This window comes from Lycorma delicatula, chromosome 4 (genome assembly GCF_047948215.1).
Source record: "Lycorma delicatula isolate Av1 chromosome 4, ASM4794821v1, whole genome shotgun sequence".
In the NCBI taxonomy this organism is placed as follows: Eukaryota; Metazoa; Arthropoda; class Insecta; order Hemiptera; family Fulgoridae; genus Lycorma; species Lycorma delicatula.
This window is the reverse complement of record NC_134458.1, coordinates 132,402,704-132,425,645: the sequence shown is the minus strand read 5'-3', so window position 1 is coordinate 132,425,645 and position 22,942 is coordinate 132,402,704. Positions and strand designations below refer to the sequence as shown.

The 22,942-nt window shown below is 31.7% G+C and overlaps 1 protein-coding gene across 1 annotated transcript in view; it reads right to left on the bottom strand.

Moving 5' to 3' along the window:
- LOC142322719 (voltage-gated delayed rectifier potassium channel KCNH8-like) overlaps positions 1-22,942 on the bottom strand; it is a 442,085-nt gene that overhangs the window by 379,449 nt on the left and 39,694 nt on the right. Inside the window, exon 2 of the mRNA XM_075361795.1 lies at positions 3,116-3,349. Within this exon, the coding sequence (XP_075217910.1) occupies positions 3,116-3,349 (234 nt within the window). The remainder of the gene's footprint in view (positions 1-3,115; positions 3,350-22,942) is intronic.

Here is a 22,942-nt window from a genome sequence, read left to right as displayed (position 1 = left end):
GAGTGTGCACGTAAACACCCTCGTTTAGAAACCTCCGATTCGCCACAAGCGAAGAGGATAAAAGTAAGGAGTCTGATAAGATAAAGAAAGATGCTGATAGAATCAGTAAAGACTTAAAGAAAAGTTTATTTGTCTATAACGTACCTAAGCCAAGATTTTTAATTATTACTAAGGAGAATGGAAACTTCCAAAAAGTTAGTCCATTCTTAATAGCTAGAGAGATTGCTAATTGTGTTGGTGGTCTTGTTAAAGAAATCCGAAAGACGTTTAATGGATTGCACGTCGAAACTATCAACGACATGCAAAGCCAGAAAGTCCAGGCGTTGAAGAAGGACGGTGAATTTGCGGTTTCTGTCCAACCGCATAGCACACTTAGCTCATCCAGAGGAGTTGTTGTTTGTCGCGATCTTCTAAATTGTACAGAAGAAGAAATTGTACAAGAAATGTCGAGTCAGGGAGTGACTCAGTGTCGCAGACTAACCATGCGAAGAAAAGGGTGAAGTTCTTCCTTCGGCTTCGCATGTTTTAACATTTAATAGGCCGAACCTTCCTAAAAAGTTGTGAGCTGGCATCCATCGGCTTGATGTACGGGCATTCATTCCGCAGCCAATGAGATGTTTTAAGTGTCAACGATTCGGACACACAGCAGCTAGATGTGAAGCCCAGGAAACACGTATATGTGTAGTGAAAAACATGAGGGTGACCCATATAAAGACCCTCCAATCTGCGTTAACTGTAAAGGGCACCACAACTGTCATTCAAGGAACTGCCCTATATATAAATTAGAAACGGCCATTCAGGAAGTTAAAACGCTTCAAAAGGTCAGTTATCCTGAAGCGAAGAAAATTGTTAATCAGCGTACACCTCGACCATCGACTTCGTATGCAGAAGCAGCGGCTGCCCCTTCCACATCTAAAATTAACGTAGAGCAGTTGCTTAACACGATGGCACCAAGTCTTGCGACAATGATTGAAAGAATCATTGATTCAAAGGTTGAGTCGACTCATCGGATAGAACAAACTAAACATGAGAAGGCTCACTCTCCGACTGACGCCGTTGACGTACCAGCACAGCCTAAAAAACTAGAAAACCCAGCAATTATAACGCCACCAACCTACGTAATGAATAAAAATCTTGAAAAAGGTAAAAAAGATCACTCCATCGACTAGTCATAAGACTAAAGAAATTATCTCGAAAGTACAGGAAAATTATGCGTCTACCGAAATGGAGGTGCAAGTTATTATTGAAAAAGCACCAGACGCAGATGATATAAAAACTGCAACAATGGAGCCTCCAAAAGCTCAAAGAACAGCTTCAGCGAGAGCATCTACTTCAGCTGGACCCAGTACTGCATTAGAGATTGAATCCAGATCATCAGCCGCGGAAAGTGCATCGCTTGCTAGTTTAGATTCCATAGCAACGATGCTAACAGCACCAATGAAGCTTTCATCACCTGATGTAAACCGGCGAACGTCATTGGCATCAGAAAGAGAAGAAGATGCCATGTCATAGGCCTCAGACACACTGTCATCGGAAGTTGAGGCCGTTCGCAGAATGGAAAAACGGTGCAAGAAAGGATAGCCGAAAGGAAAGCCTAAACGGTAAATGTTGGATTTGAACGTGTATTAGAAAATGAAATTATTGAACCTTTTGAAAGTTCGATAATTTCAGAATTTTTTTTTTTTTTTTAAGTGTGACGGGGCTAATGGCCAAAGTAGTCGATGCCCCTAAAAACCTCAAAAAAATAATAATAATGAAATATAATTATATCGCAGAGAAAACGTAAAATGATTAAATTTGTAAATTTTGCATTGGAAAATTTGACTCTGTACGCTTAATACCTATCGAAGTACGACCGAAAAAAAGAAAAACAATTGGTCAGATAACTCCTGAAGCTAACAAACGTCATCTGTGTATCAGAAACACCTGAACAACGGGAACTTCATCTACAATAGGAGCGTATCAGATCTTCTACATCAAGTAAGAAGGAAACTGAGGAAAGAGAGCTTTTCAGGCTTTAATTGTTATTTATCAGTATTACTCTGACAACTATGAGGATAAGAAAAACCTGACCGGCTAATGTAACAATAAAACTAAAATACAGAAAAATGGAAAATTTTAGGTTTGTACCTTTGAAAAAGGTTTCGATGGTACAAACCTAAAACTATTACATTACTTATAACTGTCTAACCAAAGAGAATATTAGTTGCATAAAAAAATATTCACAACTTATTAGATATGATGTGTGTGTGCGTGTGTGCGCGTGCGCGTGTGTATGATATTTTATAAAACTCTGTGATTAACAATAAGAAATGTTATAATAATAAAAATACGACTCCCTCTCAAAATACATAAAATTGTATTTAAATAAAATTATTCTGAAACTATTACATACTTACTCGTCGGTGGAGTTACTAGTTGGAAAAATGGAATCTCATGTAAAACATTTTCATCCTCAAATTTTCTGTTTTTTTTTCACATTTGATTGAAAAAATAGAATACAAAGTAGTTCTTTTTTCTTTCTTTTAAACATGAATTTTAGTAATGAAAAAATTTAACACTAAAGTGATTGTGGAACAAATTATGAATATATATTTTTATTAAACCTAAGATTTTTAACTTATTGACAAAGATATAAAGTGACTGAAATAGTTATAAATATCGTTACTTAAATTTATAGACTGCCTTAAAGTTATCTTGTATAAATATGTAAATATACGTTAATACGACGAGTAAACTATCTGATCTACTAAAGAAATCAAAATTCATTATCCATCATAGATTTTTCAAAAAATAACTATAAGCTAAACCTTAAGCTTCACACTCAATCAATAATTTTTTTTAAAATTAAAATATATTTATCAAGATAAACATTCCTATTAATAATTTTAAGCAGAAAATAAGTTGAAAACAAAAACTAGTTGTAAATATTCATCTGTTTTCTTTTTTTTGTAATTTGCTATTCGTAAAACCTTAATTTAAAAAAAAATGTTTACCTGTTATTAACTTAATATAAAATTTATATTAACATTAATACACATAATAATAAAAACATTTATGCACAAAATTAAAACTTACACTAATAAATAATAAATGAATTATATAAAAGACTTACCATCTTTTTTATAAAAGATAACTTCCAATTTAAGTTCAGTCTTACATTCCAAAGATTTATCAATCTGCGTCGTATGATCTTCATTGGTATCACGACCATAAAGAAACTTACAGGCACACCCTTTTTGCATAATTTGCGCTCTCGGAAATCCAGTGAGATCGCAGAAACCGTCAGAACAGTACACAATCGGATATAATGCCGGTACTTGGGCATTTCCCAGCACAAAATTACTATCTGTAATAAAAATGAAAATAAAATTTTAATAAAATATTATATTATACATCTTTATTATTATAATTTTTAACAATGTAAAATTAGTTCATCTATTATTTATTGAAGTGAAAACTTCTTTAGGCGTGTTGTGTCAGAATTTTTTGTACGTACGAATTACATGGGAACATGGGAAAAAAATCGCTGACTCGTAATCAAAATCTGTAACGTAACGCAAGACGCTAAGCATACATATATGAAAGAGAAAAAGGCATAGAGCGAGAATATATATATACGCATATATGAGTGTATAGTATAATATGTAGTAGCAGTGGATGGGAGGTGGGAGAAAAAGTGCCGGTGATTCACAATAATTCTCCCTCTCTATCGATCTCTTTCTCTCTTTCAATATACATGCCCATACACGCGTATACGTATAGATAAGTATACGGTAAAGATTGACTGTGAATTATAGTTAGCCGTACCACATTGCTTCTCGGTTGTGCTTGTATGTATACATATATACATTGAAATGTTTGTTTATTATATGTCAAAGCGTTTGTTTATATGAAATATTTCAATACGTACTCATAATAATAAAAAAAATAATAATAATTGTTTAAATTCAGTGTAAGTGTAACATATAATATTTGTGAAGAATACTGGATAAAAAAGGGAGTACATCAAAAATGTATTTCATGTTTATATTTTTTGAAGTTTTCATTTCTGTCGGCAAGTCCCGCGACTGCCTTTTTTGTATTAAAAAATGCTTCCACAAAAAAACAACACGAATTATATTGGTTTTATACTGGTAAGAGAGATATGTTAAGAAAAATTTCATATTATTATTAATAAGGTTAGAATAGGCAGAAACAAACAAGCAGGCATTCTCTGACAACTACACCGACTGGATTAATCTTATAATTTATACACTGAATCAAGAATTAACGGTACCAGATAATCCAGTCAAAGTTTCTTATACACACGCCAACTTTGCATAGAAGTAGAGACTTAGTTCCTAAAGCAAATAACTATATAGTAATACTACTATAATTCTCCTTTCAACACCGATGTGCCGATCACTTAAGTCAGCAACTTCATCTATTCATTATTGACGTAGAGTATTAAATAGCCAACACCCTTCGTTGTTCAAATAGGGTTATTTTTACTTTGCATTTAAGTTATCATACCACTAAATGCATCTACTGCTACAGACAGTATAAAAATAAAATAAATTTTACAAGAAATCCAACTTAAAATACACATCCAAACAGGCTTTTAAAATATTTTCAACAAAAAATTTATCGTACATAATATTTATTCATTTACATGGAATACGTTCATAAATTTTCTCTAGAGTGACAACGTAGTCTCTCAAACATTCGGAAAAAAAAAACAACTTTGGTCTGAAAATTGTGCATAAGTGTGGAGATAGTATTGACGAAAGACAACAGTTTATACACAATATTCCATCCAATTATAAATAACAGTTTAGAGGGTTGTCTAAATAAATAATACTTCAAATCTTAAACGATGGTACGGCCAAGTGATGTTATCTTATATTACGAAACGTTCGATAAAAATTGTAAAATTTTCTCTATACTAACTTATCGATGTTTAATTCTTAGTGTAACTAAAGCCGATACATATTCAAGATAGGAAGATTAAACATTTTAAAGAAATAAAACGGAATTTTTGTACGTTTATCAAGGATAAAAGATTTTAAAAAAATTCTTTGAAAAAATTTAACACTTGATTAAAATCAAGAAAAAAATTACGGGTTTACGCTAAAAACATCATAAACACAATCCTGTTAATCGTTATTATTTTTAAATGGAACTATGGAATGACAACTTCATTTAATAATCACACCGCCTCGGCTCTTAGTTTAAAACATATTTAACGGTAATAATTCTTTTATTTTACTGCTACCGAACAAAATTAAAAACAAGCAGCAGTATAGCGGTTGGTAAAAAATTTCAAAATTGGGGTTTTTGGAAATGTCAATGTTTCCTACAGTTCAAAAAAATCTGATGTAGACACCACATGACTTCCTTGTACGCCTATTAAATTACATATACACATTTTTTTAAAATGAAAAATACATAAAATCTTGTTTCACTAATAACGTCTAATTCTTTTTAATGTTATAATTGAATTATTATTTATTGTAAAACCTTTTTACTATCAGAACTTAATAATTATTAATAAATACATATATATTTAAATTAAAAAAAAAAAGTTAACAAAAAGGAGATGTTGTCGGATTCTAACCGACGTTCCTTCCCCTTGTAAAATTCAAATTTCATTAATTAAAATTTTATTTGGCAATAACTCTTGAACCAATGAAAATAAGCATCACTTATGATATATCGTTGAAAAGTTCTCAATGTGGACTTATTATTGCAGTTAAGAAAACGTTGGAAATCCAAAATGTTTGGAATTTTGGGCTTTTTTGGACACGTTTGGTCCAGTCCATTGCAATCAAAAGAGGAAGTGCACAACTAGATGTTACAACAGTCCTAAATCCAAAATATCAACATCCTATGGCTAATCGTTTTTGAGTTATGCGAGATAAATACGTCTACACGTACGTACAGACGTCACGCCGAAACTAGTCAAAATGGATTCAGAAATGGTGAAAATGGATATTTCCATCGAAATCTGAAAACCGAAATTTTTCGCAATCACAATATTTACTTTATTTCGTACAAGCAAGTAAAAACACAAAAAATAAGCTATAGAACTAGTGGCCCCTTGCTTCTTAGCGCGCTATTATTACAAAACAATGTTATATACTTAAAAAGGTCTGTTAAACACCAATTCCATTTACAAAATGTCTTACCCCAATTCTCTTGTTTTTCTATTTTTCTCCTACTACAGGTAAAATGCATGCTGAAATCCTATTTCCAGTCCATCCAGATGTTCTACTGGGCGGATCAGGCTGATTTTTTTTATTCTACATGGAATGCCCGTATATATATCATCAAGCATCGACGGACCTTCAAAGTGATTTTCGTAGGAGTAATAACATCGAAAATTTCCTCAATTAACTAATAAATGAGGATCTTTGAGGATTTCTCAGAGGAAACTCATGTTTGAGGTCCGATGACGCTTGGTGAGATATATGTTGGATATTTTGAGTATAATGACAGCACAGTTCCCAGCACCCGATATATCGGGTGCTGTGAACTATACTGTCGTTAGCGAAGGTTTTCTGTAAATTTTACTTTGAACGTAATCTGTTTGCCAGTTGAAGTAAATGCTGTGCTTATTTACGATAGAAGAATACGCTGGTATGGTATTCATTTGATGAACAGTTGTAATGTTACAGTTAGCATAATATGAAATTCGTTTCTCGAATAGCAAGATTTCAGATTCCAAACAATTAGCGCGACTTTCACAATCTTCGGAGAACAGGTTCACTATCTAGTATTCGTGCCAGAACTTCGCTTGGAGTTCTGCAACTAGTGGTACCAAATTGATAACTCTGTAAGTATGTTTTGTTTATCGACGAGGCAAATTTCACTTGATATGGCGTCAGCAACTTAAGCAATGAGAATCCATAGCAGAAGTAAATCCTCATCCAACGTTGGTAGTCAATTCTCAACCCCGATTTATCGTCAATGTATAGTGTGGCCTTCTTCACAATCAGCTGTATGGGCCCTTTATATTACCTGGCCGTTTAAATTCTGAGGTCTACTTCCACTTTCTTCAAGAAGAATTGCCGCAGCTGCTTGAAAATATTCCTCTAGTACTGAAACATAAATTATAATTCCAGCATGACGGCTACCAGCGCCTCCCCACTTCTCTTGTGCCTTTTCACTTACTTAAATCATCGTTTATGAGAGAACTAAATCGGTCGTGGAGGTCCACATTCCTGGCCATCAAGATCGCCTGATCTATCACCTTTAGATTTTTCCATCTGGGGATGGAGGAAAAATATTGTATACAAAACAAAAAAAAATACATTTTCGTGAGGAATCAATTGTAATTAATTGCATTATAAATACGGCTGAGTAACTTAAGGACAGATCTAAAGAACTTAAAAAAAACAAAAGCAGTACAGTAGCGTGCCAAGAAATTTATTGAAAATGGCGGGCTGATTTTGGACATTTACTATAAACAGGTTCGTATAATGCACTTTGGTCTAGTGTACTGTTCTAGATAGAATTAGAATTTTTTAACTTTTCTTTGTTTTATTCAACTTATCTTCCACCATTTTGTTTAAAGTTAGATTTTCTACAAGTTTTTTTTAAAGGTTTATGTGATTTACCCAATTAACCAGGTTATTGTAGGTCAAACATACAAAACTGTTTTTTACCCCGATTTCTTGGTTTTCATCCCAGATTTCTCAAAAAAACTACTGCATAAACGGTTCTGGAAACTATTTTATTCAATTTTTCAAATCAAAAGCAAAAGAAATCACTAAATTCTTCCCCTTAATTAACGTTCTAAAAATTTTAGTACGACCTCATTTTACCGGGGAAGCTGATATTCGAGCGAAATCTTTGACATACCGTAACTTGCAAACGAGCATTTTAGGATCTATGTTCATATGAACTTTTTCCATTATTTTTACGAGTAGAGTAGGTTATGAAAATCCTGGGAAAAATCGTAATACAATTTGTATAGGAGGCATTTATGAAATCGATATCACAAAGATAACGAAATAAAATACAGTCAAAGATCATATCTCGGCTAGAACAAGAGTAAATGAAAACGAACATTAAACTAAAAAGTTGTAATTATATTCAAAATTTTCGACTTCCCATAAATTTTTTATTTTTATTTCAAAGTTGTTACAGAATTGTAAATGTAAATGTGTATAATATAGTGTTTTAAAAATATTTTGATAAAAAAGACCCATTTCCGGAAAATTGTATCAATATTTTAATCCGTAATTTGGTTTTGTGTGCATTCAACATTCAAGTCTTTTATACATTAACTTCTGATATTAAAGCTGAACCTTATAACCCCTATTGTCATAATAAGTATACTAATCATTCATTATTCAACGTAATTGTTTCTAATCTAAGACAATCATTTATGTTTTAAAATTTATTTTTTATTTTCTAATCTCTTTTCATAGCAACATTATGTTGTTTTAATGTACCAGGAAAAAACGTTCAAAATTTTATATATTAAAAATATTAGAATAAAATCAGTGTTGTTTTTGACAGGTACTTTAAGACTATGACCACTTAAAAAATGTACACTTGTTCAACACCATTAAAGTATAAACAATGCATCGTTAAGATGAACTTATTGAGAGGATAACATTGATGTCAAGGACCATTCTACTTGAAATAGATCATGTTAAGCACTATGTTCACCAGCTTGTTTCAACGAGTAAGCTCATTTTTTGCAACAACAATTGATAGATCTTTGTTCAGTTCTAAGCGCTGCATTTTATTTAGTTACTTTTTTTTAATAATCGATTTACAATTTCTTTTGCATAGAGAAATGACCATACGGTAAGTTTTTATTTTTAATAACTTTATAGAACGGTATAATATCAATGGTAATTTTACCAAAAAACAAATAACGGTAATGTATCTCTAAAGACGATTTCCTTGAAACTATATTTTGTAAACAACTTAAATTTTTATTAAAGAAGAAAAATCTTGAATCATATTAACCTGAAATTTAAAACCTCTATACTGTAAATCAAATATCATTAACACTGAGTTATTATTTTCGTAAGATAGTAAATACTCGAATTTAACCATGTCTCGTAATCGTTGGTTGGCAATTTAACGTTTTGGCATGTTTTATTTGATATCATAAATCGATGTTTTTATCAAACCATTGGTTTTAACTTCTTTGTTTTCTCCAACCAGTTTTCCAGCTACTGCCGGGTCTCTCTCTCTCTCTCTGTGAATGCGCGCGCGCGCGTGTGTTTGTGTGTAAACAAATACAATTACTGTTAATTATGGCTTATGAGCCCTGACTTAGCAGCAGATGTAGTGCAATGTAAGTGAAAATATACCAGTAGTCTGGAACAGACTCACGTCAACTGCTCCTGAAATGTGTAGTTAATTGAAAACCAACCGCCACAGAACATCTGTATCCATAGTTTAGCATTCAAAAACAAATAACAGCAACTGCCTTTACAAGGACTCGAACCTTAGAAAACTCAACTTCGAAAATCAGCTGATTTTTCGATGAGTTTAACCACTAGACACCCGGTGGGTTTGTTTTTAGCTTACTTTGATGCTGCTAAAAAATATTGCAGTCCACTATTAGTACATTAAGCAACGAGCCTATAATGATATCCATTGATGGATACTAGAGTGCAAAGTAAGTTACGACACGAACCAAGGCTCATTAATGACCATTACAGAGAGTTACACATCGTATTATTTCTACGGCTGAGAAAATATTGGGAATATTCATTTAAATCAATGATAAAATACATCGTTTATGAAATATTTTTTTATATTTTTTTTTCAAAAAAATACATTAAACAATAAATTTCTGTGGCAATAGGTTATTAATCATAAGTTTTTCCTTTTTTTAATATCGATCGGTGTTAAAGACATTTCTTCCTCTACATGCGGCTTAATCAACAAAAGAATAAACAGTGTAATATAGAAACTTTGTTACCTATTGGTCTACTTTCAAATCAACTTCTGCTTACTAACTACTAAATCGGATTAAAATCAAAATAAAAAAAACAGCTGATACATTAGACGATACTCGCTTTCAATTTGTCAGTGGTTGAAAAGAGTATGCTTTTGACTGATAAATAATTGTAGCATAATGAAAATCTGTTTCTTAATAGCTTATTATAATATCTCATTATACTATTACGTACTAAATGTATTAATTTACTATGTGCCTTGTTTTTTCCCAATCATAGGTCTTAATTTAATTTTATATGTAAGGTACTGCGACATTTTTAGAACACAAAATTGCACTAAAAGAATCGGAGTGTGTTTGAAAGGCTTTTAGGGTAAGGTATGTTTGTTTGGACCCACTCACTCATCTAATTTCCTTATTCGATTTATTTTACTTTTCCTCTCTTCGTATAAGACAATGAATTATCTCTGATTATTATTTATCTCAAATGTATCAGTATGTAAACTGGTAATTTTATTTAGTTTTATTTTATTCATTGATAACCATTTCTTTATTAGTACCTACGAAAACTTTATTAAAAAGTTTTGTATTATGTTGGTTGGTTAGTTTAACTAACCAACAAAAGTTTTGTATTATGTTAGTTGGTTAGTTTAACTAACCAACAAAAGTTTTGTATTATGTTAGTTTGTTAGTTTACTAACCAACTAACATAATTAACTTAATAAACAAACTATATAAACTTATAAACAAACTGTTTACAAATTTTTTATAAACAAACTATATTATTAACTTAATAAACATAATAAACTTTAAAAAACAAAACCATACTTATTTTGTTGATATTTTATGACAAGTGTTGGTTTTAATACATTTTAAATGAGTATATCTATAAGTATACATTTCTGTATTCTTCTTCAAGGTAATTTTACTTAACTAACAGTATGCCGTTCAGTCCGAAAAACAGATCTGTAAACAATTGGCATTTGTTATTATTTCATGTGCACATCAATCATGAACACCATTAAAAAAATAATCTTTTAGTTCTAGGATCTTTTAGTTCCTAGTGCTCATATAATCAAAATATGGATCATTAACTTTGATAAATCAGAATTATGAGCTTTGAAGTTCTTAAAAAAGCCACCATGTAAAAAAGACTACATTTGTGAAGAAAGTTTTATTTAATCTCATTTAGTATAAATACGAGTAAACACAACTATTATATTTTTCACAAAGATTTATATTTTCATTCGTTTAAAGATCCAAATCTTACGGTCTCAAAAATCATGTAGACATTTTTTGAGAATGTTTGTTACGTTTAGATGAATATGAAGAGCAAATCAATTACTGGTTAATGGTTTTTTGAATACATAAAATTATTCATACTGGTTGAATATAAATTCTAGACGTTTGTAATAACGATCTCTTAATAGTAAACAATGATTGTATGATGTCCAGTCTTTTGCAGTAAAAGAAATTTTTTTTTTTAAAATGGAAAGAAAAGAGGTATCAATTTCGAGATAGTACGTTTTATAATTAAATCACATTTTGACACCTTGTGTTACATTTTACGTTTCCATCATGTAAACTGGCTTTAAGAAGACGGTGCTACTGTATATGTTCTAAAGGAATTTTTTCGAAACTAATTTCTTTTAGAAGTGACATTCTTTAACCGGCAAGATCTCCTCTGCAATTTTTTTGATTTCTTTCTATGGCAATCCAAGAAAAGTAATGTATATTAAAGCCATTCACAAGATGTTAACAGCCTAAAATTAAAAAAAAGAAATTATAAAGAAATCTTGAACATAACCATAAACTACATTACGCAGTCCTATGTATGGTTTGCTTTGTCGACGTGATAATAGTCATCAAAGGATTGAAATGCGATACAATCAGTAAACTCTAAATAGGCTGACAGACTGTAACATGCAAATTTGTTATATTTAATACACAAATTCAAAATGCAAAATGACAGTCAACCGGTCTTTTTTTTTAATTTAAAAACTAAATATATTTCAGAATATATTGGAGATTTAATTATAATCCGCTTCCCTAGCAAACTCTGTATGTAACTTACAGTAATATAACATTTTGTACATAAAAACAAAGAGCATGTAGCTGACATGTTTATTTAAAAAAAAAGGAAATATAAGTATTATACGAAACCACTGATTCTCAAACGTTTTCGCCCACCGACCATATTGAGAATCAAAACTTTTCTAGCACCCCCAAAATTTTTAAACTTACCATCTGTTAAAAATAATAACTGCAATTGCTGATTTTAAGATTTTTTCATAAAAACAGCAATTGCAATTATTGTTTTTAAACGTGGCATATCCTACTTCCGAGTTGAAACTTACATTTTAAATAAGAAAAAGTCCAAAATCCAGTTTTTTGGGGGGATTTTGAGCTTTTTTGGACACTTTTTGTCCAGTCGATTGTAATCAAAAGGGGAAGTGCATAACTAGATGTTACAAAAGTCCTAAATCCAAAATTTCAATAACCTACGGCTAATCGCTTTAGAGTTATTCGAGTTACATATACGTACAGACGTCACGCCGAAACTAGTCAAAATGGATTCAGGGATGGTCAAAATGGATATTTCCGTTGAAATCTGATAACCGAAATTTTTCGCGATCACAATACTTCGTACCAGGAACTAAAAATTAAAACTAGAAAACGCTCAAAACGTTTACAAAAGGTTTAATTAAAATGTAAAATCTGTTCACCATTTTGATAATAATGGTAAATAATAATCGGTAGGTATCGAGAATTGGAATATAAGAAGCTGAAAGGTTAATAAAATTAGAAGTAATGATAAAATAAAAAAGTAATAAATTAAACTGTATGAGATTTGAAATACTAAAAAATAGCATTTCTAACTTTCCTTAAAAAATAAAAATTAACCTTAATTAAAGAATTGTGAAGTATCGCTGTCGATAATATTAACTGAAAACAAAATGTTTCGCTTAAAACCAATTTTCCCCTCTAAAATTCCTCTTCAAATTATTCATTACGGTCTAATATATACCCCTTTATAGGTATTAGCCAAACTTAAGGAACTGATTATCAATATAAACAGAAACGTCATGTGAACAAATCTTCTATTCTCCACCATTTTCCTTCTGCACAACATCTTCTAGAAATAAATAAATTTGAAGTTTTTATCTTTAAAAATGTTAAGCCTTTTTTTGATAACAAAATTTCATCTCATTTTTTCAAATCGGTTAATGAAAAGCTGAGGGGGCTGAAATTAAGATATAGCAAAAATTATTCAATCTGATAAACTGTGCCAGTTTTCACTTTCTTCACTAATTTCATTAAAATTTATTACAACACAACACTTCATTTACATTCATACATATCCTCTGAAGTAAACTTTACGGTGGTTCCAAAAGCAACAGAAAAATAAAAAAGAAAAGATTATTCAATAATTTAAAAAAATTCTTAATCCGTTCTTAAAATATATTTTTTTACAAAAAAAAAAACAAATGAATTAAAAATTTAAGAAAACACGGTGAATAAAGAAAGAATGAAGTGAGATGGAGAATTTGTCCATAAGAATTTTTTTGTTTATTTTGACGACTTGAATTGGTTCACAAAGATCCATAAAACCTGATATTTATTTATCGTAGTTTCAATTTTTATTTTTGTTTGCTAGTTTAAAAAAAAAAAAATTTATATACTCCAGTTTTTTCTACAGGTTTTACTTTAGCGATTATGAAGGTAAAGGACAGTTTTCTAGAAATAGGTAACAAAATATAATTTTATTTTACTTTTTTGCTATAAGAGTGATACGTGGCATTCTTTACAGATTATTCTACATTATTAAGTGGCCTTGTGTTATTTTTATATTTTTTAAACGTTTTTAAATTATTTTCTGAATTCCATTCAATAATTTTTCTGATAACGATTGAAATCATTTAAAATAATTTGTCTTTAATGTTTCTGCAATAAGCTTTACAGACTTGATTTACGATGAAAACCATACCATTAAAATCTACTACCTTGTGCAACATAAATGAAAGAATCTTTATAATAAAAAGGGAAGCAGGAAATATTTATTTTTATATTACAACTCTGCAAAAATAAGCTTTAAAGACTTGATTTACAATGAAAACCATACCATTAAAACCTACTACCTTGTGCAACATAAATGAAAGAATCTTTATAATAAAAAGGGAAGCAGGAAATATTTATTTTTATATTACAACTCTGCAAAAAAAAGAAAAGAGAGCAATTATGAGTTAGAAACTAACTTAAAATTGAATTAATAACTCTTTTTGTCACCTCTGTATAATATTACAGTTTTCTTAATCTTCCAAATTATAATCATAAAACAAAACAATTAAAATGAGACAACAGCTTGAAGTAATATTGTTGTTAGGTAAAATTTAATGTATAATTCTTTAGTAAATTTATTATTGTATAGAACTTAAAAGTAAATTTAACACTGAAAATTACCTTTTTTCATTGAATTATCGGAATATTTTTAAATACCGTTCCTATATTACAAAAAAAAAATATTGACATAATTAATCTCTATGCAAAAGTCTCAAAATATTTCTGATAATGTTAAAAAATGACACATATAAAAACAGACTAAAAATTTTGTTTTTAACAAGACTACTGTTTTTAAAATAAAGACATATTTATTGTTATCAAATTTTTTAATAACATTTTTGAAATAGTCAAAAAATTGTATCCCAAATTTTTCTAAATTATTATTAAGATCTTTTTAAACAAAGATCTTTAAAAAAAGATCTTAATAATAATTTAGAAAAATTTGGGATACAATTTTTTGACTTTTTCAAAAATGTTATTAAAAAATTTGTATCGTAGTATTTTATTTAGTTAACCAAACTATAATAACTGAACAAGGATAAAGGTTAGAAGGCGTAATCAGCTTATAATATTGTATCTTTACATATTCCTCAAGCTAAGCTTCTTTTGAACCGTTATTATTATATTCAAAGTTACTTTCTATGATCTCAATAATAAACAATGAATGGATAACTTAGGGTATAAAGGGTTAAATTCAGTCAGATTATTGTATATCCAATCTTGAAAACTTTAGTATTTTTTTTTTATGTAGAATATTCTTAAATTAAGCTAGTGCATAATAAATCATTTACAAACAAATCTCCTACGATAAATCAACTCTTAAAGAGCTTATTAAAATACACTGGAAAATAAAAATATGCTTATTCTCTTAAATATAAACCTTAGTGACCACTTCGATTGTTAAACAACCATCACCTGTAGAAAAACTAAGGAGAGTGAGTGAAAAGAATTAATTAAATTAAAGGTAAAGAGAAATAATGACAATTTATTATTAAAGAATAAATATTATAATTTTAACATTTTTTATTAATTGAAATATATAAAGTTATATAACTCTACGCTTTCGATTAGGATTGCCTAAAACAGTGGTTTTAATATATACATATTTTTAGTTCCTTGTTCGAAGTAAAGGATGTTTTGTGATCGCAAAAATTTTCAGATTTCAACGGAAATATCCATTTTGACCATCCCTGAATCCAGGGGAAGGCATATCAGTTCGAATCCGACTTCATTGCCGACTTTTTTTAAAAATTTAAATATATTGATTTATTAATAATTGTAATATTATACAGGCGATTCAAAGAAACGGGAAATTTAAAAAATTAAATAACGTTAATGAAAAAATTTTTTAGAAAATTAATTTTATTTCATGTAATTGTACAAATGTTGCCATTTTAGGATACATACATTTTAGTTTATTTTTTAAAGATGACAACTTCCAGGTGACCTCCTCTTCTACGTAAACACTCACGAAGCCTCTTCGTTAAATTGTTCACGGTTTAACGTAACATCTCAACTGGAATTTCCGCAATTGCTTCTCGGATCTTTGCCTTCAGTTCTTCCGTTGTAGCAGGTCTACTGTGGAACACTTTGCTTTTAAGGTGACCCCACAAAAAGTATCGCAAGCTGAGAGATCAGGCAATCTGAGAGGCTATCTAATGTCACCATTTCGTGAAATGACACGTTGTCCAAACAATCGGCGTACAGCTGCCTCGATATTCGTGCAGTATGTGACGTTGCTCCGTCTTGTTGAAACATGGCTGTGTTAAGAATTGGTGTAAATCTCTTTTTGTTGTTCCACAACAAAGGTTTCAAGCATGGCTACGTAACGAGCTGATGTCACTGTAATCACAAGACCGTTGTCATCCTCAAAAAAATAAGGGCCTATAACACCGTTAGATGACATAGAACACCACACGGTCACTTTCTGGCTGTGCAACGGACGCTGGTGTAGCTGCGTAGGATTTTCTTGCGCCCGGTATCTGAAATTTTGCTTGTTAACAAATCCATTGAGGTGGAAATGCGCTTCGTCTGACATTCACAGTTCGCGAACAAACTCTTCGTTATCATTTATCTTTTGAAGCATTACATTACAGAATTGTGCTCGCACAACTGCATCGTTCGGTTTCAGTTCCTGGACGATCTGCAACTTGTACGGATGGTATTGCAAGTCCTTCACTAATATTCTACGAACACTTGAACTATGCAATTGTAAAGATGCTGAGAGACGACGGATTGACCGATGTGGACTTCGTGTGACAGCATCTTGTAAAGTTTGAACATTCTGTGGTGTACGGACGGTTCGCTCACGGCCTGGAGGTTTCTTTTTCATTGCCGAACCAGTTTCCTCAAAATTAGATATCCATGTTTTAATTGCATGTGGTGATGGAACACGGTCGTGCCGTCCCACATTAAAAAGACGGCGAAATTCTCTACGCGCTCCCGCCACACTGTCATTGTTTTTGTAAAACGCTTTGATAGGAAATGCACATTGCGCACCACTCCAAGGATCCATGACAACTAAATGGCAGGTTAGGTTAGAGAGGCTGGCCCTACTTATCAAGTGGTACCAATCGCCTACGGTTACCAACACAACTTTCAAAATTTCCCGTTTCTTTGAATCACTCTGTATAATAATTATTGTAAAAAAAATTACAGTAAATAATAATTCGATAACAAAAAAAAAATAAAAAAATATCATAAGTTATTAATGAAATAAAATTTTATGTACTTGTTATGTGTTTAATAGGCGCACAAAGAAGTCATGTGGTGTTTACATCAGATTTTTTTAATTTTTCTATAAATCCTATGTAAAAAAAATAAACTATTTTATAGCAGCCTATTTCTAAATATTATTTCTTTTATGTAATTATTATTTTTTTTTACTTATTTAGTTTATTATTACTTCCCATTTTCCTCAATTTCTACTGATGATGATTGTTGGTTAACAGTCGAAATGATTATTTTAAACTCTAACCTTTAAGAGGTTGTTTTTTAATATTTTCTTGTTTTGAAATGTATTAAATTAATTACAAAAAATAAATTTGAATTATATAAAAATAATAATTATAATGTAAAAATACTAGTAAGAATAAAATATTTCTAAAAACAAAACGAACTTATTTAGTAATCTACATGTTTGGTAACTTACAAACAAAATGTGAGTATTTTTTATTTATTTCTATAGCAAAGTTTAGTAAGTAATACGTTTAACGTAATTAAGAAAAGGATAATGAGAAAACAAAGTTTTGTAAAATTTCTTACTTCAGCTTGAAAAGTTATTATCGTACGTTACTTATCGTACGTTAAGTTAATATTATTTACACTTTAATTAAATTAATTTTGATTTTGAAAATTTATTTATTTTTAATTTTTTAAATTATAATGAATAAATAAATCCAAATAGATTTTCTCTGCACAAATTAACATTAGATTTATCTTTAAAATCAAATATGCACGTGGGATGTTGATTAAAAAAGGTAGGTGTATAACGAGTTAAAAACAACAATTTTTTTTTCTATAATTAAAATAAACTAGGTAATTAAAAAATATATTTTTTTTATTACTCACCAAGGACTTTTAATTTATTTATGAACAATTTTCTTTACAGTTTTTATTTTAATATTATATTTATTTTTTTGTTCAGAAATTAGGAATACTATTTTACTAGATTACATTATGTACTTTATCATTTTAAAAAAAAAAGTGTATACGTAGTTTAATATAGTATTCTATATGAATATTCACCGAAACGTATCTCATATTCATGTCTACGCTGTTCAACACAGAAACATCATAATTCTCGAGAATTAAAATAAAAAAAAAAATGCTCATCTACATAAATGTATAAAATGTATGAGTGATAATTTGAAATTACACCCACATAATATAACATAAAACAGATAAATCATTATAAACTGATTAATCTTCCGGTCGCAAAGCGGCCATTCAGATAAGAAAGGATTATCCTTCGAAGGTAAGGGGGAACTCTTCTATTCACCAGCGCATTCCCGATGGCACCGCGGGTCACACAATTAAAAGCATTGCGGACATTCAGAACCACAAGCACACATATCTTCCCACGGGTTATTCTTTTCGCCATCCTCACAACCTCCTGCGCCTGCACAACCGCCTGCGGAAGAGGCTGCAGAGCCTCGCGATGGATGAATGTTAGCTGGAATGGCACACCCACCCTAAGGGAAGACCCGACTAAGGGAAGATCCTTGAATACGTTTATACAGAATCTGGGGGAATGAAATGCCTCGAGCTCGTTTTTAAGGGCAACGGGTGCCCAGCTGCTCACCAAGCATGTTAATTTAAACCAATATCTGTTTTAGTTCCGCCTGGCAGCTGAGTTGTGCGTCTGCAGGGAAGTCTAGTCAAATGAACACCTGATGTTTGACTGCCTTACCCTGCTCCTGTGGGGGCCGCAGACCGGGCCACCCTGAAACTTAGAGGTCAAGGTGAAAATTGGCCACTCAAAAGAAGCGAGTCAATGTGGCGAGAGCCTCATTGCTGGACTGTGTGGGAGTTCCTTGATTCAGTTGTTTTGTTCAACCGACATCAGTAGTTTACCTAAGGGAAAAGACTCCTATCACTGTGGGAAGCTAACCTAGATATATATATATATATATATGGCTGAACACCAGCCAGTTAAGGTTCCACGCGCTTTAATATGGTGGACAGGTACTTGCTGGCACTCAGCGACCTATGCGTGACAGCGAATTGCTGTCTAGACGAAATAAATTTTAGTTTATGAATGTCATATATATTTTTAGTAGTTGACGGAGTGCGCCTACCCATTTGAGCAAATATATGACAAGTAAGTGGTTGGGACAACTACCCATTTGAGCGAGCAAATATATGACAAGTGAGCGGTTGGGACACGTAAGCCGGTGGTGTATGGTACCGCGCTTAGTCCGCTAATGCTGTTAAGTAAACTCTAGGATACTGGTTACTAATCTTTCCGAGGCTCAGTTGCCGTTTGTGGCACAGACATTTGGTCTTATGCTTTAGGGCGACCGAATGATGTGGTGGCGGGAGAACCAATCTCCACAACCTTCGCCACCACATCTAAAGCCGACCTCCCTCGCGTCCTCTATAGCTCTGGATAACATCTGTTGTAGTGTGCGTTCGAATTCCTTAGATATTGTGTGAATCATTGCCATAGGTCTACCAGAGAGATGCAACACCGGATCCCTCCCTGGCTTGAGGACCAGCACTAGGGGCTGCCGCCTCCATCTCTGGGGGTACACTCCTTCTGCTAAACAACTTTTGTACACCCTCAAAAAGGCACCTGGATTGCCTCAGCCGCCACTCTCCGGTTCGGCAGTAGATCCGGTTCCGGCAGTAGATCCGGTTCCGGCGCCTTATCTAGAGGGATCCATTTAACTACAGCCACTAACTCCTCTTCCGTGAGACCAGCGAGGGAACAGTCCGTCTATTATATTCTGGACCTTCGCTGGACCTCACCTCCGCTCTGACTCTCAATATTCTTTTTAACAACGGTCTGGAATGGTCTCCCCCACGGGTCTCCCCATTTCAGCGATGAATCGCTTCCAGAAAGCCATTTTCAAATCTGGAATAAGCTTATTAAGCTCGCTCCTATTGGTTCTGTAGCGTTCCATGTGCATTTGTTTAAGTGCGTGGATGCGTGTTCGTTGCGCGACCCTCCTGGCCGCAAGGCAGTCCTCACGTTTAAGGGCTATGTCTTCCGACCACCAATATATTGGTTAACGACCCCTCTATCAATACCTGCTGGGGAAAAGAGCGGAACAGGCACTTTTCAGACAGTCAACCAGTCTTGCAGCCCCATCCTCTGCAACGATAGTCTCACGCACCCCGCTAAAGTCAAGAGTCTCCCTCCACAAATGTTTTCGGGTCAAATCCAACCGCAAGTGACCGGCCTCCCAGCTCCCCTGAAGGCTCCCATCTGCTGTACTAATTAAAATGACTTGATGGTCACTTTTCACTCACGCACCAGTCTCGTATCCGTGCCGCTAGGGCCGGTGTAGCGAAAGACACGTCGATAATGGAACCGATGTTCCTCCTCCTGAAAGTGAATGTATCACCGGTATTAAGACACTCTAGGTCTAAAAGCGTACGGCTTCCATAAAGTAATGAAAATCCCACCCACTTCTTCCGATTTATAGAATTTATATACCGAGATTATTCAACAGATATCCAAAATCTAACTTGTGTGTGTGTGTTAGAAGGTACTGTAATCGAAAATATGACCTGTCGCATGCTATTACTTACTTCTGAATTGGCATAAACATTTTAATAATAATAATAATAATATCTCATATTAGGCTATCTCAGAAGATTGAAGAGTAAAGACATTTCGGATTGCTTTCATTACTGAACCAAACTACTAACAAAACAAAAAATTGGCATGAAAAGCATTACGAAATTAAAGAGAAGTTTAGGACTATAAATGGCACATTCATTATGATCATCATTTTAACCGACAATGAAGTCATTATTACTATTAGAGTAAGCAAATATGTTTATTACCTTTTGTATTGCTGCCGCAATGAATCTTGAAGCTTGGACTACGACGGCTAGAACGGTGCCTGTTGAAAACAGGCAAAACAAAACATTCAGTTTTGTTTTCACGCGCAGAAGCAAATTGCCTTCTTGTAAATAGAACTGATTATTTTATGTTATTGGATGGTATTATGGATTACATTTAAACATTTTCTAATTCTGCTGTTCATGCCTTATAAAAGATTACGTATTTTGTCATAAAAAGAAATGTTATGCCTATACCTTTATATGTTTTAAAAATGTAGGCCTATTCTTCTTGAAGGTAACATTTAGATTTGCATGATATCATTTTATGTGTAGGCCTAATATTCCCAGCTTCTCATAAGTGCTCCTGTAATTCTTGTCACGTTTACTATTTTTGTCATAAAAAAGGCCAATAACATATCTTTCCGCAGAAAATGGTTGGATATTGACTAAAATTTCTGTTTAGCTAATGTTTAAAAATATTAGCTATACAAAGTAGTGATTAGAATTTCAAAAAATTGTGTTCTGCGATCCAATACTAACACCAAAATGTATTTTATGAAGGTCCATTTGCTGTTAGGTAATGAAGCAATTGTTACGCTTAAAGGATAGTAGAATTATTCGAATTGCGGCTGTCGCTATCGTGGCACCAAGCATCAAGATTGGCTGCACAGTCTGTACCTATATTTTATTCGGTTAGCTAATAGAGTCTAAGTAAACCAACTGTGCGTACGAGTGTTTAGGCAGCCAAATCACAAGCCTCTTTTGTAATCTTAAAAACTAAATAATTATACACATTCTCTTTCTTTGATATTATATAAAATCTTTCTTAGAATTTTTAACTAAGCAAAATAAAAATAATATTTAATGAATTATGCATTTTCAATTTTTTTCAATCGCTATGAAACGTAAAAACATTATAAAAAATATATCCAAATTGTGGTATGAATATAAATATTTTATACCTATACTAGCATATACACACAAATAGGTAGGACAATGTTTGTGTGATATATTTTCTTGTAATAATATGAAATTTAATATAATAATATATACAAAACAAAACAAAGTGAATAATATAATTAAATATTCAATGAAATTAGATAGATTAACATTTATCAAATTTAACGAAATATTACGTTGTGATTTATATTGATTAATGTAATAACATAATACCAGTTACGTAAATAGAATATAGTAAATGACATAGTTTCATATTACATGTAGGTAATTTCAGATGTCAAAATGACTTTATAATCACACCACTAATACATAAGTAGTATCATACATCAGCATAAACTAGCATAACTAATCAATATAGCTTTCAAGCAGTGAGAAATCAAATTACCAGCTTCAATAACAATCGATTACGTGAACATGACAGTTTTAGAAAAATCACCACGTCTAATTGTTGAATATTATTATTAAATAGCTTAAAACTATTGACGTTTTTATAGTAAATTAAAATCTAATTTTCAACAAAAAAAAATCATAAGCTCAAGTTAATGTTTTTTTTTTTCAATTAGATCATATTATTGTATATTTAAAAAAAAGGTTTTTTTTTAGCAATGTAGGATTTCAAAATTAATTTTTTTTCATAAAACTGTAACGATCTTAAAGTTCTTTTAATTTAACTTCAATTAAAAAAAAAAAATTGAAAATGAATGGAGACAAGCAGTAATTGTATCTTAAAAAAGTAAAAAGGTGTCGGTGCATTCTTATCTAGGTATAAGTATTCTCATCGGAGTTTATAAAATATTCACGGCTTATAACATTGAAATTAAAAAAAAAAAAATTAAACGAAGACTGTACTGAAGGAAGAACAGTCTGATTTCAGGAAACGTAGAAGGAGAGAAAGATTGTGCAGACAGTGTCTTAGCTATAAGAAAAATCAATAAAAATCGCCACGAATATATCCGTGAAACACACCTATTATTTTTTTGTAGATTTAAGAAAGGCGTTTCATAAAATTTTAAGGATGAAGCTTTGGGGGTTTTTGGAGTAAAGAGGGTTGTCAAGACATCTGACTTTTACATGGAAAATATTACACAAACTTCCCACTCCTGAAAAAAGGATGAAAATGTAGTGTTTGTATAAATTTAGGATTTGATAAGACTGCAGTTTATCATCGTTCCTTTTCAATATAATTTTAAATCACCAGATAAATAATTTTGGGAA